This window comes from Enhydra lutris, unplaced genomic scaffold (assembly GCF_002288905.1).
Source record: "Enhydra lutris kenyoni isolate GAN:26980312 unplaced genomic scaffold, ASM228890v2 scaffoldscaffold1, whole genome shotgun sequence".
Classification (NCBI taxonomy): Eukaryota; Metazoa; Chordata; class Mammalia; order Carnivora; family Mustelidae; genus Enhydra; species Enhydra lutris.
In genome coordinates, this window is record NW_019154085.1 from 29,401,898 (window position 1) to 29,417,660 (window position 15,763).

General features: G+C 53.2%; 1 protein-coding gene across 2 annotated transcripts in view; it reads right to left on the reverse strand.

The window, feature by feature from the left end:
* LOC111143810 (protein tyrosine phosphatase, receptor type N) overlaps positions 1–14,813 on the reverse strand; it is a 17,912-nt gene extending 3,099 nt beyond the window's left edge. The window contains exons 1-19 of one of the 2 annotated variants that reach the window (XM_022497714.1): positions 14,569–14,813; positions 13,074–13,124; positions 12,725–12,838; positions 9,783–9,879; positions 8,594–8,855; positions 8,154–8,508; positions 7,583–7,714; positions 6,944–6,978; positions 6,010–6,284; positions 5,703–5,789; positions 5,205–5,284; positions 4,994–5,058; positions 4,051–4,269; positions 3,414–3,614; positions 3,167–3,314; positions 2,932–3,005; positions 2,618–2,695; positions 2,413–2,532; positions 1,331–1,497 (exon numbers count right to left, since the gene is read on the reverse strand). In XM_022497714.1, the coding sequence (XP_022353422.1) occupies positions 1,331–1,497; positions 2,413–2,532; positions 2,618–2,695; positions 2,932–3,005; positions 3,167–3,314; positions 3,414–3,614; positions 4,051–4,269; positions 4,994–5,058; positions 5,205–5,284; positions 5,703–5,789; positions 6,010–6,284; positions 6,944–6,978; positions 7,583–7,714; positions 8,154–8,508; positions 8,594–8,855; positions 9,783–9,879; positions 12,725–12,838; positions 13,074–13,124; positions 14,569–14,683 (2,675 nt within the window). In that variant the 5' untranslated portion in view covers positions 14,684–14,813. The remainder of the gene's footprint in view (positions 1–1,330; positions 1,498–2,412; positions 2,533–2,617; positions 2,696–2,931; positions 3,006–3,166; positions 3,315–3,413; positions 3,615–4,050; positions 4,270–4,993; positions 5,059–5,204; positions 5,285–5,702; positions 5,790–6,009; positions 6,285–6,943; positions 6,979–7,582; positions 7,715–8,153; positions 8,509–8,593; positions 8,856–9,782; positions 9,880–12,724; positions 12,839–13,073; positions 13,125–14,568) is intronic. The other variant, XM_022497723.1, reaches the window with a different exon arrangement.
* Between the last annotated feature and the right edge of the window lie 950 nt (positions 14,814–15,763).

Below are 15,763 nucleotides of genomic sequence, written 5' to 3' on the forward strand. Positions count from 1 at the left end.
GGAAAGGAAAGGAAAGGAAAGGAAAGGAAAGGAAAGGAAAGGAAAGGAAAGGAAAGAAAAGAAAAGAAGAAAAGAAAAGAAAGAAAAAAAACTATCCCCAGCTTCTTCCCCCAGCTCTGCTCCTCTGCTCTCTGTCTAGCACCTGGAGACCTCAGGCCAGCCTGGCAAGAGGCAGGAGGAGGCTGCAGTGTGGGCCAGGGGGAAGACTGGGAATGCCGGAGGACTGGCCTGGTGGGTGTTTTGTTGTCAGAATAGGGAAAGGCCCCTAGTTAGCTTCCTGTCCCAGCCACCACCTGCTCTACTGAGTCCCCAGTAATCCTGAGAGCCTCCCAACTGTCTTGGATAGTGTTTGTCTCCTCAGAGTTCCCCCACCCACCAGCTCTCCCAGCAGCCTTCAGGGGGCCCCAGGGCCCACAAGTCCTGATTAGATTGTCCTGTCCATGCAGCGGCCACGCCTTCCAATGATCACTTTTGTGACTATGCAACTGGAGAGAGAACACTAGCTGCAGATCACAAAAATGACACTGGCAGCCGTGAGAGGGAGAGAGAGACAGAGGAGAGGGGAAGGACAGAAGGACAGAGTGGGGAGACAGACAGAGGGAGGGAGAGACAGAGAGAGGGCAGGGAGGTGGAGAAGGCAGGGAGAGGGGACATAACAGCGGAGAGATGCAGGACAGGAGAAATGGATAGAAAACAGACTCAGAGACAGTGGGAGAGACAAAGAGATGGGGGCGAGGCAGGGGAAGGGGAGAGAGAGGGAAGGGAAGGAAAGAAGGTCGGGGGAGAAATAACAGAGGCAAAGAAACAGCGAGGGATAAAGGACAGATGGGCAGGAGGGAGTGAGAGATGAAGGGAGAGCAGACACACAGAATATGCTGGAGATCGCAAGAGCGGCACTGGAGGCGACGAACAGGAGAGACGGGAGCCGGGACCCAAGAGAGGGAGAGCAGGCGAGAAGAAGGGAGCTTGAACTCAGGTGAGCCCTTCTTGGGGGTGGGGGTAATGGAGGAGCCAGATACGGGGAGGCAGGGAGAGAAAAGGGGCGAGGGGGGACTCAGCAGGCAGAACAGCGGAGCGAGAGCAGCGCGGGAGCGGGAGCGCAGGGGTGGAGGGATGCGCGCAGCCAGCCAGAGCATCCGTCCGGGCTTGCGGGGTCTGGAAGTGGGCGACTGGAGGTCAGAGGCGGAGGCTCCAGGTCAGCCTGGAGGGCCCGCCTCACAAGACCGGGGCCCCCAGGAAGAGTGGTCTTGGGGTGGGGGGCGCGGTGGGGACGCCCAGCTCCCGGGCCCCCCGCTCGCGTGCCGCTCTCTCCCCGCGCTCCCTCCCTCACCTGCGGAAGTCCAGCAGCGGCCGGGTGGACGCCGGAGTGCCCTCTGCCGGCCAGCTGAGGAAGTGGAACTGCGTGAGCGTGCGCGTCTCCTGGGTCTGCACGTTCTTTAGGTAGAAGCTGCGCACCAGGAAGTCCTCACACCAGATGTGCTCGGACACCAGGTTCACCTGCCAAGGAGTGGGCCGGGTCTGAGGACGGCAGTGCCTCTCCAGATCCTCCCAGCCTCCCAGGCCGGCTCAAACTCTCCATCCTCCTGGAAGCTTACCCAACCGCCCGCTGCTACTGCCCCAGTTCTCCCCAAGATCCCCAGTTGTCTGTGTCACTTATTGGCTGCTCAGGACAACGGGTGGCTTTTCCACCTGGACACAGCCACTGAGGGCGTCTTGAGGCCAGAGTTCCTCTTTCCTCTTCCTCACAGAGTCTAGCACATGCCTGTGCTACACACACCATCAACCTGGATGAGATTCTGTATTTTTATTCATTTTTTTTCTTTAACCATGAGCAACACCAATTAAAAAAAAAAAGCTTTTAAAGAAAAGACTGCTGGATGATTATCGGATGATGAAAAACTACTATTCGGTGCTCCCTTGGTGAGGAGAAGCTTGTTGTCTCTTAGTGTCTCCTGCCTTACAGGGGGTCACCTTCCATGTAGCAAGAATCTGTTCCTCTTTCCTCGGCTCTGCATCTCCCCAGTACCCCCTCCCCCAATACCTATCTTCTCTCCTAATGAAAAAGTTTGTTTCTATTCTATTTGTGACTGGTGGTTATTTCTTTCCTGGCTTTGGAAACTCAGCGCTAAGTGAGGCTCTATTAACGTAGGTCTTAATGTTGGTCCCATCTCATACACTCTTGGCTCCCAGCTTCTTACCTCGGTTTTGGTTGTTTTATAGTTTTATTTCTGTACCTTTCATGATAGGTCCCTACAGATGCTTCCTGGCCCTGGCTGGGCACACACATGTAAACATATAGTACATGTACGTGTGTGTGCACGTGCATATATGCATATACAATTCATACATGTATGAATGGTTCACCATCCACTCTCCCATTCCCTCGTCCCCTTGCCATGGGGTCTTGCTGACCTCATATACGTGGTAGAGCGAGGACCCCTCATCTGGCCAGTAGCGGTCACACTGCTTGACACCATCCTCCACCAGTGGGGTCAGCATGACAATGGCGGTGCAGCCACTTTCCCACACCATCTAGGGACAGAGATTCCACTCTAACCTCTCCAGCTCCCCACAGGGACCACTGGTCCCCGGAGAAGCCCTCCTTCCAAGAACTCACCTGCCAGAAGTCTGCGATGGTGTGGGACAGCGGGCCCTGGGTGGCTATGTAGGCTGGCATCCGAGGGTCGTGCTCAATCTGGGACAGGGGAGACGTGTCATGAGCCAGAATGGGAAATGCTGCTATGGAGAGGCTCGGTCAAAGGGAGCGGGTCAGGATCTGGGAGAGCTTGAAAAATCCCCATTTCCATGCCGGGATATCAGGCCCCATGAGTCCAGGGCATCAGGTGGTATGGACAGTGACCATGAGGAAATGGAGTTTCCAGGCAGGATAAAAATGGGGCAGAGGAGGGGGCTGGAGCTAGGGCCACTTACAATGGGGCTGGCATTGATGTAATCACTCCGAGAAGGGCTGCTCTCCACCTTCAGCTTGATGCGCGCGTGATCATCTGCACAGACCCCACATCCCACCTCAGGTGCCCCTCCAGTTACTGGGGTCCTGGTACCCCTGCCACTTGGCCGGAGCCAGGAGCCTGGCCCTTCCCCCAAGCCCTCCAGAGCTCCCCACAGAGAGAGGGCTGGGCCAGGCTGACCAGCAGGACTCACTCACAGGGCAGAAAGTCAGGGTGGCGGTTCTTTTTGATGTTGCCCTCCCCCTGGGCCGCAGCACAGGTGTTGGGCTCCGCCTGGTAGGCGCACAGGGCCTGCCACTCCTTGGCCAGGCGGTCCCGGTTCCGCAGGTGGTCCTCCATGTACGCCTGCAGGGATACCACAGCCTGCCTTGGCCCACACCCCCAGGCCAGCCTCTTCCAGCATCCCAGCCCTTCACCCGCCCTGGGCCCCGGGCCCATCCTGACCAGAATCATGTGTCCCGTGGAGATGTCCATGTTGGCCTGGGCGGGCTCCTCGCACCAGGACGGTGTGCTGCTGTGGGAGCTGGGGCTGGCCTGGGCCGCGTCACTAAACTGGGAGGACACGCTGCTCACCCGAGAAGGCTCCGGGGGACCCTCTGCCCGGCTGAACAGGGACTTTGTGGCCATGTGCTGGCGGCACAAGTCCTGCAGAAGAAAGATCAGGCAGGGCCCCAGGGCCCCCAAAACCCTTTCAGCAGCGTCCTGGGTTCCAGTCCAAACTCCTCCCTGACTGATTCTGTATGAAACGCATCTCCTCAGAGAGAGAGGGGGAGGCTCTGCTGCCAGGACCCTCATTCTTTTCCAGGCTGTTCTGTTTGTGGGGTGCCTCTGACAAGCTCAGAGATGAGAATGGGATCCCGAAGCATGGCCCCAGGAAGAACCTTAGGAAGCATCTGCTCCCAATTCCCACCCATTCAAGATGTCCCCACAACACCCCAGCTTGGGTTTCTGTAGCCCCAGCAGGCTATTCCCAGGGATGTGTGCTCAACCTCCATCAAACACCCCACCCTCACCCTGTGTGAGAACCAGACTCCCAAGCCCCTTCTACTCACTCTCATCCACAAGTTTTTGGGCCACACACCTGGTACTCGAAGGTGGTGTCACCATGGGCCCCCTCGGGCCCCAGGGCTGCCAGGCGCTCCTTGTCCCGCTGCCGCGCATGCTGCCGCACACACAAGGCCACTGCCAGAGCCACCAGCAGCCCGGCCACGCCCGCTAGGGCCACCAGAGTGAGCAGCACCGAGCGCATGGGAGATGTGCTGCGGGCTGGTCGGGGAAGGACGGCAGCCGCCTCCTCCCTCTGTGGGAGCAAGGCTAGAATCAAGGAGGGCAGTGGTAGGGGGTATTTAGGAGCTGTTCCTCAACCCCTGCCCCCCACCCCGGGGCCTCAATCCCTGCTAGGGTATCTGAAAGGGCAAAGCTGGTAGGGCAAAGGCATGGTGGCTCAGGCAGAAGGGCTCATTTAGACCCAAGACCCCCCTTCTCAAGCCCCATCGGACAACTGAACCACACAGCACTGCCTGAAACTTAGTGGATGACCCCCACCAGGAGTTTTTGCATTTAAAAAATGAATGTAGAGAAGTTTGGAGAGTCCTAAGGAATGGCATAGTAGAATGTGAGGCAACAGTGTTGCAGAATAGAAATACATATTGAGTTTAATGTCCTTACTGCATTGGGTTTTCCCTTGGAATTTAGAAACTTTGTTCCAGAAGGCTATGGACACCTCAGACGGTGTTTCCATGCTGGAGGTCTTCCTATGGAAGGGTCGTGCCCTTGAGGAGGAGGGGGAGGAGGAGGAAGGGCAAGGAGAGGGAGGAGGAAGCGGAAGGGCAGAGGAGCAGCAGCTACTGGAGCCATCTGCTGGCCAGAAAAAGAACTGCAAGGGGAGGGCTGCTTTGGTAAAGCTGGTGGGCCCACCAAGTACAAGAGGTTTCAGCTCTGGTTTTCCTGCCAAGTTTGCCCCCATCTCTTGTGGGCAATGGCAGCCCTCTGGGGTTTCAGCTGATTCTTCAGTTAGCTCATACCTGTCCCACTCCTGTCTGCAAGATCTGGAGCCCTGTCTGTGCTTCCAGTTCCGACTTCACCAGCCCTGCAGGGAAGATGTGGGTCAGACTCTCTCCAGCTCCAGGTGGTCTCCATAGGGCCCGTGTGTGTTGGGAATATTTCAAGGGGGGCATCAGCCACAGGCCTGGGTATGTCCTACTAACGCTGGGGCTGGGACCGGGCAATATTTACCAGCTTGATGGGTCACATCGGCCAAAGACAGGTTCTGTTCATTGTGTCGGATGCGGAAGGTGAGGGCCGGTCCCACCACACTGCCAAACAGGAGCTACATTACTGCCTCACCCATCACAGACCCCAGACTGTAACAGAGAGCCCAGCTCTGGCCCTCTCCCCATGAGAGGATGAAGCTGAGGCCGAACAGAGATGCCTTACAGGAATATTGGAGAGGAATGCTGGATGAGGCCAGCATCGTGTGTGTGTGTGTGTGTGTGTGTGTGTGTGTGTGTGTGACCATGGGCCCCCTCAGGCCCCATGGCTGCCAGGTGCTCGTCCTGCTGCCGCACACACAAGGTGTGTGTGTTGTGGGGGGCACCTTCAATGCAGCTGGGACCCCACCGTGGCCACTTACCCTAGACTTTGTCTTCCCTTCCTTCCCCAAGCCCCTCCAGCCACCTCTCCCCTCAAGGCACCTTCTAGATCCTTTCTGCCCCAGCTAGATACCAGGCCCACCTGATATTGATGAAGCTGCCCGAGGACACGTGCACATGTTCAGCAAGGATCTCCAGCAGCTTCACTCCTGCAGCCAGACTCAGGGGCCTGAAGGTGGGGAGAAGGGAGAGGAAGGCAAGTAGGGATCCTCTTGGCCACTTTCTTGAAACAAGCTACCTCCAGGGGTGCAGAGAAGCCCACCCCCTGTCCACTTCACATCTGGATTTCTGCTCTCTGCTTCTTGCCAGGCAGGCCTGCCCATATAACATCCCCTCCTCGGGGGATGGGAGGGGGCGACTGGAAGGCTTCCCCAGGCTGAAACCCTTACTTCTGGTCAGTGACAATGTAGCCATACTCCTCTGCTGATGGCTGAGCTGACGGCTGCCTCGCTGTTGGGGACTGGCTCTGGCTCAGGGGACTTTTCTTCTCCAGCAGGACAGGTGTGGCAAGTTGGGTAGCAGCTTCGGGGGACTCGGAGGATCCAGAGCTCAGCACCTGCTGGGCTTTATTGGAAGTGGGGCTGGCAGTGTGGTATTCGGGCAGGGAGGGTGTGGGGGGTGGAGGCTCCACTGTGTTTTCACCCTGCACCTGCTCCTCTGTTGTCTGTTTAGAAGAGAGGATAGAGATGTAGTCTCTGGATAGTATAGGGGGTGGGGGGATGGGAGTCTGAGCTCCCTAAAGAGGACCTTGGGACTTGTTTCTTTCTAATTCCCAGGGCCCAAGGCAGCACTGGGCACATAGAGGTTACCCAGAAAAGTGAGTCAGCTGGATTGATGAATGAATGAATGCATAAAGGATTAAATGTGTGCAACATGGTCAGTAATGATCCACAGGATGGAGCTGGAGTAGGGAGACCCTCTGGAGTGAGGGGAGGTGGTGTTAGGAGAGATGAAGGCAGGCAATGATTTTTAGACTTCTGTTTAGCCACAAAAATCTCAGAAGTCACACATGTGGAAAAGATAGAGCTCTTCGGGCTACAGGGAGGGTCAGGAGCCTGCGTGCAACTCCCCTCTTGACCTAAGGATCCTCAGAGCAGGATCTGAAATGACTGTAGTGAAAAAAAGCAACGAATTGAGAATTCCAGCTTCTAGACCCAGCTCTGCCATCAGCTTGAGATGAGAGCTTAAGGGAAGGACATGTGGTCTCTGGGCCAATGAGGAGGGTTGGAAGATACAGATCTGGGTCCCAAGGCTGAGGTTTAGATTCTGACAAGGGGGGTTGCTGCTAGGGGCACTGAGGGTCAGGGAGGTGCCCAAACTCACTTTCTTGATGTCGGCTCCAACATTCACAACCCCTCCTGTAGAGACAGGAAAAACAAGACTCTGGGCAAAGGGCCAAGGTGAAGGTCCGCACAACACAGGTAGGAGAAAGAGCCAGCGGCCCTGAGCCTGTTGCACTTGCTGTGGCCTCTTTGCCCTCAGTCAGTGACCCAGTCCAGTCTTTGATCTCATCCTAAGCATGGTCTCATGCCTGTTTGCTTCTACCTTATGATTGTTTTCTCAGCTCTTTCCGGAGTTATTGGCCACACTTGTCAAAACTATTCGTTGTTCAGTCCTCCCCCTCCCCATCGATTACTGGCTTCACTTGGCATTGGCCACTTCCTTTGAGGCTGTTATCAACCACTCACCTTCCCTGGTGCCTCCTGGTCGCTGTTCATACCCCCTGTTGGCTTCTTCTTCCATTAGTCCCATCCTCCAGTTCTTTCCCACTCTAACTCAGCTCACCACCCCAGTCCCTTGCTTCCTGCCCTTGGCAGGCAATGACCCTGTGCTCATGTCTCAAAGGAACTCTTTTCTCTGCCCCTGACCTTGCCCTCTAGGCTGCTCCATGTGGTCTTGAGACATGGGGCAAGAGGCCATCATGGAGCTGGTGGTTGCAAGTCTCTGTGCCTGGACACTCACCCAGGTTTCGTCCTGCGCCCTTGGGCAGCAGCTGCAACAGGGTTGAGAGGGTGGAGAGCTGCTCAGGGGTCAGCTGACGCAGCTCCACCCCATAGCCCGCCAGCACAGCTGCCAGTCTCTGGAGAGTCACGTCTGCTGGGAGCCAGACACAGAGCTTATGGCGAGATGGTGGCAGAGAGGTGGCGGTGGCAAGATGAACTCGTAGGAGGCATTTGGTGGGGGGAGGGTACTAGCACACTTAAGAGTTTCTTCTCAAACCCTAGGAGACTGATGCCCTCCACCTTCCAGCCCTCATCCATACTTGTGGGGAAAGGCCTTCTTAGGGCCAAGACCAAACTTCAGGCCCACCATGAACATCTTGACTCTCCAGCTGAAGAAGAGTTATGCCATCTCCATGCCCCACAGTATCCCCACTGCCTACCTACTGCCCGGCATAGATCAGGTTGTCAGTAGGGATATTAGTTACATATATAATGACTTTAAGGACAAATTAACAAATGTGTGGGTCGTTGGGAAGAAGCCCCCAAATGCAGCCCCCAAGGAAGGGAATGGATGCCAAGAAGTCTGTTACCTGGCTGCTCTGCTGGAGAAGAAGGTTTCTCCCTGCGACCTTCTAGCCCTTCCTCCTCGTAGCCCTCTGAGGAGTCCTTTGCCCGGCTGCTGCCCCCTTGCTCTGGCAGCCTTGGTGCCCTGGCCCTGCTGGGCACTGGCAACTCCTGGGCCAGGTAGAGAAGCCCTGAGTCCTGGAAGAGTTGACCAGGCGAAGGCCCTGGAGGGTCCCCATAGGAGTGGTCAGAGTGAGCCCCAAAGAGGTCCTTGGAAGCAGTTCTGCTGAAGAGGGTAGATGGTTCGGCCTTGGGCAGGGGGCCGACACTGACCATCCCTGGCGAGCCCTCTGAGCCCCGGGAGCCATCGCGGGAGCCAAACTGTGGGGGAATCAGAGATCCAGGTAAAAGCACATATCAGGGCTTGGGGACAGGTATTGGGGTGGGGCCAGTGTTTAAGGCTCACCTGATGGAACAGGTAGGGCTGCAGCAGGGCGGGTTCATAACTCAGAGCAGGGTGCGGGGCCTGCGGGGGCAGTAGCAGGTGCTCCAAAAGAGGGGGCAGCAGCTCAGCCTGCAGAGGGGAGAGTGGAGAGCCCACCCCAGTTCCACCCCCACCCCCTGGAGGTTGAGGAAGTCGGTGCTGGGCTGCAGGGGTAGAGCCAGTAGGGATGCCCTGCAAGAGCAGCTCCCCAGCAGGACCAGGTCTCCTGGGCACCAAGCCAGATCTGGGGAAGAAAGCAAAGTGTATGTGTGTGTGTTGGTTGTGTGGAGCAAGGGCATACAGAGCCTACAGGAGGCAGAGAGGGTGGGACCAGACAGGCTCAGCGGTTTAGAGTAAACTTTAGAGTAATCGTGACCTCTTACAAAATGAGCTAGCCTCAGGGGAAGAGAGAGTAGCATGGGGAAAGGCCAGAGGGCCAAGCCTGGGCACAGGTCATTGCCTCCCCGGAAAGCATGCGCAGGTCCCTGAAACACAGCAGGGGAGGTTAGGGTTGTGTGAGATGAGGAATGGAAGAAAGAATGGGTGCAGGGAAAGGCAGCCACGTGCCTCTATAGATAAACTGAGGCTGCAGTTTGCCCCATTCCTCCTGTATTCGTGTCCCCACACCTGGCTCTCTAAGCGTGCATTCACACACTCAGTTCAAACATTCGGTACCGTTCTCCCCTACTCTGCCCTCCTACTGTACTCTGCCTTTTTCATCCTGCTATCGTCATCGGAGCCCCATGGCCCTCGTTGACTTTCCTCTGCTTGTAGAGTCTGCACAATGCCTTCAGAGGCCCCAACTGCAGAAAGACGATGGTCTCTCCACATACACTTCCACACAGTAATGAAATGGAACATTAAACATTTTCCGTATGACAAAATTCTCATTTGTCCCATACTGACTCCTTTGATGTTTCTTTTAGATTATGAAAATGTCCAAGTTTTCCAAAACTTTTTTCCCCCACCATTTTGCTGGATCCCTGGGGGTGAGCTCAGCTCATACTGAGCACGTGAACATGTCAGATGACCACTCTTGAACATCTTTAAACCCATGCCTGTGGCTCCTGACCTTGGTGCCCACTTCCCTCCCTCTTCCTTCTGTCGGTCAGGACAAGACCACAGACCCACCAGCCTTGCCACATGAGAGCTGTTGAAAAAGGATGCCTACCTGTCCCTTGGACGGGGCTCTGGGGGATGAAGCCTGGGTATGCGTTCCATCTCCTGGGAGATCACATACTGGGTCAGGTCATCGTGCCAGGACAATCCTGTCAGGAGACAGGATAGGTGAGGTTGGCTCAGGAGAGTCTGAAAGCCCAGTAACAGGGACCAGTGGAAACCAAAACCGCACTCCCTACCCTGTAGTGCATTGAGTTTGGCAGAGCAGGGGGGCAGTGGAGGTGGTCCAGAGACCTGGTGGGTGATCTGAGCTGTCCCCTTCCCACACTCAGGTACAGATTTTGGAGTCAGACTGCCGCCAGTGAGACTATGTTTGAATCTTCTGCGGTTTACTCATTGTGCAACTTTGGGCAAATTGCTAAACCTGTCTGAACCTCAATTCTCTCATCTGTAAAATGGGGGTTTATACCTCCTAAGATTGTGACAATCGACCCAATGTAACATGGTAAGAATAGTACCTGTCACATAGTGAACTTTAAAGAGCTGTTATCATCATCATCATCATCATCACCATCACCATCACCATCATCATCATCATCATTACTTCTTTTTGTTGATCTTGAACCTTACTTTTCTTTGTAAAGTGGGAATAATTACATACTTCGTGGGGCTATTGTGAAGATCAAGTATGATCAGAGAAATGAAAGTGCTTACAAAGTCCTAAAGCACTATACACATTTTAAACATTCACCACCTCCACCACCATCAGTCATCTTATAACTCCTTCCTTTCATGAAACCACTCTCAGGAAAGATTAGTTACCTATTCTTAAGACATAATCTCCCACTCTCCACCTCCATTCCTTCTTTCCTGCTTCTAAGTTAACAGTCTGTACCGCTCCTAACTCATATCCTAAGATTGACTAGCAGCCATACCTGCCTTGTCGCCTCTGGACATTAGAGAACTCATCCTATCCAAGGCCAATTCCTCCACCTGAGCACTGGATTTCACCCCTTACTACCTGCTAAAGAACATCTCTGCAATTTCTCCCTATTTCCTACATGATCATTTTCCTCTGTTCTCTACTGAATTATTCCCTTTAGCATACAAACATGATGGAATTCTTTTCATCTTAAAAAGTTACTGCACGACCCCACATTCCTCTCCAGTGATCACACCATTTCTTTCCTTTTCTTTGCAGCAAGACTCCTTGAAGTTACCTCTACTGGCTGTATCCAGTTCTTTTCCTCTCCTTCCCTCTTCACCTACTCTATTCAGGATTTTATTCCCACCTATTCTACCAAAACGATTTTCATCCAGATCACCAGTGACTTCTGCTTATCTAAAGCCAGTGGCCAATTCGCCAATCTCATCTTACTTCACTCACCATCATTATTTGACACTGTTGATCACCCCTTCCTCTGCAACACACTTCCACTTGGCTTCTAGGACACCAAACATTCTTGTTTTTCCTCCTACCTCTGTGGCTCCCCCTTCTCAGTCTCTTATAATTCTTTAGACTTCTTCTTTGTATACACTAAAACATTTGGTTATCTCATCTACCTCATGGGTTTAACTGCCATTAATATGCCAAAGAATTCCAAATTCCTATCTCTACTCCAGAATCCTCCATCTCTCTTTCAAAATAGAATTTCATACTTTCAACTTCCCACTCTATTTGAATGAACATCTTAAATTTAGTATATTCAAAACTGAACACCCCCTTCCCCAGGTTGGTCCTTTTGCATAGCTAATGACATCTTCATTAACCCAGTTATTCAGGCAATAAAACCTGGTGTCATCCTTGGCACTTCCCTTTCTTTCACAGCACTGTCCAGTATTTCATGAAGTTACACTTACTACTTTTAAAATATATGCAGAATTCTGTCATTCCTTTCTACCTCCCTGCAACCACCTGACCCATACCATGTTCATCTCTTACATGAGTTATTGTGGTAGCTTTTAACAATCTCCCCGCTTCTACCCTTGACTCACTTCTTTATATCATCGACAGGAGCAAGCATGATTATGCACCTCTATGCTCAAAATCTTGTCATAGGTTCTTCTTTTACTCAGAGTAAAGACAACATCCATCCATACATTCTGTTATAAGTCCCTGCGATGATCTGCATCCCTTCCCCCAACACCCATCTGACTGCATCTTCCATTTTTCCTCTCTATCACTCCTCTACAGCCAGACCATAGAGATGTTCTCCATGGTATTCCTCAAACTCGTACTCCTGCTTTAGTACAGGTTTTTGTTCTAGCTCTTTGATCAGGTTGTAACATTGCCCCCAGATAAACTTCTGGAAAACACTTCCACTTTTGATGTCTTTGTTCAAATTTCATAGTCTCAATAAGGTTTACCTTGACCACTAAATTTGATACTGAAGCTTTCTACCCCACCATGTCTGCCCCTTTATCATGCTATAATATTTTTTTTCCATGACACTTATCGCTTTATAACATACTATATATTTTCTAATTTATATATTGTATTCCCCTTATGCCCCAAAATGCCCCAGTAGACAGAGATCTTTGTCTGTTTTATTCCCTGATACATCCCAAGCACCTAAAACTAAGATGGCCATGTAGTAAATACTCAATAAATAGTTGTTGAATGAGTGAATTTGATGAGTGGGGGGGTTCTCCTGGCTGAAGACTCCAGAATTCACGGTTCTGGAGCACTCAGACAGTTCCATAGAGTGGGTTAGTTCTAAGGAGATGGATGCTGGCCTCTTCCAGTGGCTCCTTCTGTGGAGGCCCCCTCTAGACTCCTCCAAAGAGTCCAATTGTGAACAGCCCCTCTCTCTGGCTCTACCCCCACTCCTGTCTTTCCCCCTTCTCCAGCAAGGTCTGGGAAGGTAAGGTTCTAGAAGTAGGTGTGATAAGAATGTTTCATAAAGAGAAATTCTTGAGTCAGGTGGCCCCTCACTTCCCCACCCTTATCTAACAAAGCCCCCGTGTCTTTCCTTCAGTGCAGCTAGACCTCACCTTGGGACATGAGCTGTCGGAGCACACTTTGTAAGCGCTGAAGAACTGGGGAGGTGACTTGCAAAAGGGGCCGGGCCTGCCCCACTCCCACCTGGCACTGTCCAAACAAGCCATCTAAGAGCACAAAAGTGGTGTCAGCAGGAGGCTTGGACAAGAGGTTTTCCAAAGTCCAGGTTGCAAATGGGCATCACTCTCTCCATCTCCTCTCTTGGCTTCAGAGAACTCTGCTCCTTCAGGACATTCCCTATTTTCCCCAAGACTGGTACTCCATCCCCCTTCCAGGCCTCCCACACACTTCTTTCTTACTGTGTCCCCTGTCTGGTAAATCTTATGCCCAGGCCTCACTCACCCTGAATACAGACTTCAAGGTGAGAACAGAGTCTGCGGTCAAACAGACAGCCTGTAGAGGGAAAAGGGAGCAGAGGCTCAGACACCCCCACACACAGAATGGTCAGAGGATGGACATGCTGGGGAAGGGGGAAACAGATGGGGTCCATTCTTTCATCCTAAGAAAGGCTTTCAGCTGGGGGAGAGGGGGAGTAGGGAAGAAGCCTAGAATTCTTAAGAGAAGGAAGCACAGGATCTGAGAGTCTGGATCCTTTCCTTGAAAGCCTCAGTTTGCTTAACTGAGTGATGGGGAGAAGGCTTGCAGGTGTAGGGAGTAGTCGAGGATCAAATACTCCTACTCTCATAGAATTACTATAGGGGGGAATTTGGGGCCAAATTCTGAGGAAAACGGGACTTTCCTCCCAAAATCTCCAAAAGCATTTTAACTATGATGAGCTAGGGCCCAAAAAGATGGAAACCCTAACACACCTTCCTTCCATGTGGGAAAGGGGTATGGCTGAGGTGTCTCTAAAGCAAGGCTCCCCACACTGTCCCTACAGTCAGCGGCCCCCAGAGCCACTAGCGCTGTCCGCAGTGCTGAACTCTGAATCTGGCACCGCCGAGGGCTACCTAGCCTGGAAGCAGTTATGGGGGAGGGAAGGTTGCTAGGGTCAGGAGTCTCCACAAGACCTGACCCCTCCGCCGTTCCAGACTTCATTTACCACCCTACCATCCCACAGCGCCACAGGAAGTACCTTGCATTGGCCTCCAACCCAGGTGGGAAAGGAGGGCGTCAGATGATGAGGCTGTGCCCCTTCCCCCACGCGCCCCACCACCCCACCCTCCCCCGGCCCATGAGTCAGCGCTGACTCTCTCTGTCGGCTCAGATGTGAGTCAGCACAGGCCTGGCTGTGGGGAGGGGGAGAGGTAAAGACCCTTCTCTCTTCACCCTCTTTTGCCGCCTCCCCGGGCCTTTCTCCTCTTACTGGCGATCTGATAGCAGTAATCTGCCTTTCAAAGCTTAAAGAGAAACCCTGGCCCCTCCTTCAGCCTGATCCTCTCCTGGGAACTGGGACCCCCCATGCTCGTGTCCCCAATTCCTCCTGCTCGGGACATCAGGGCTCTCTCTTCCTACCCCTCCCTCCCACCCCCATTCCCTCAGCGCGTCACCACTTCTTTGGCACATCAGCGCGACTTCTCCCGTGGCCCTGTAGCCAGTCTCTAAGCCCTTCTGTCCATATGCACCCCCATTCTTCCTCCCAAACCCGCAATCTTGCCCTGAGCCTGCTTCTCTTAGGTCCCGCCCCCGTATTCCCAGCCCCACCTCCAGGCCTACGCCCCTTTCCTCTCAGACGCCCTCATCTTCCTCACCTTCCAGTGCTAGCCCCTACCCTACTCCAGACACATATTCTACCTGAACTTGCTACCTTCATGACACCCCTCCCCCCCCCCCACCGAGTTTTGCTCCCAGCACCACACTCCACCCCCCCACCCCACCCCCCTCATTTCCTCCTGACCGTGGGCACTAATGGCGCTGCAGCCTCCCGGGCGGCTGCTCAGCAGCAGGAGGCAGAGGAGCACCCGGAGACCCCCGGATCCCCCGGGACCCCCAGGCCGCCGCGGGCGCCGCATCTTTCCGGGCTCCGCGCGCTAGCTCCCCTGCCACCACCGCAGCGACGCGGGCCGGAGCCAGCCACAGGGGCCGAGGCGGGACTTGCCACTCCCCACCCACCTACGAGGCGGGGTCTATACGCCCCTCTCGCGGCAGCTCGGCCAACCCTGGGCTGGTGGTGACGGCATCTCCACCCCCGGGTCTTACGCTTATTTGCGTCATACGTGGCGTAAGAGCTCTGGCTTACCGAGGTGCCTACCCGCAGCTGTTCTCCACCAAATAGTAGGCGCTTCGCTAGAATTCCCACTTGGCCCCACCTCCTTTTGACATATACTTCTCCCCAAGGACTACCACCTCTATCACCCAATCCCAAGGTTGGAGAAAAGGGCTGCAGCTGGGTGGGGGCCAGGAAATAAATGTGAGTTGGCTGGTGTAAGCCCTAGGATGAGCTTAAAAGTGAGCAGAATAGGTACTGTTACGCATCTCACTTGTTGGTACCGGTATCATCCTTAGCGGGGATGGTTTTGCGTGTGTGCCTGGATTCCAGCTCTAGCAATGCCACCTACTAGGAGTATAACTTTGGGCAAGTTGCTTAACCTCTCTGCGCCCAAATTCCTAATCTGTAAAATTGATGTGCTAATAATTCCTACCTCACAAGGTGGTTGTGAGGATTCCACGAGTTAAACTCATCTGGCTCACTTACAACAATGAATGCACTGGCGCATACTCAACACATGACACAGATTCGCTTTCGTTATTAGCCTTGACTCTCTTTTCTTTTAACCTCTCCCACCTCAAGCCTATCAACATCTTATGGTTTCTACCTGCAAAATGGATCTCCCATCTGTCTATTTTTTCTTTCCTCCTTATTCTCTACTTTATCTAAACCACTGTGCTCTTTCATCGCGAATAGTACTGTAATCATCTAACAAATCTTTTGCTTTTACTCTTCACACCCAATAAGCTAGGGAGTGAGCTTTCTGAAGCTCAAATTTGATCACTTTATTCTCTTAGTTTTCATTTAAAAATTTCCAAAATACAAGAAAAGATAGGGTGCACAGTAAATACTCATATACTCATCATCTAGACTTAACAGTTAT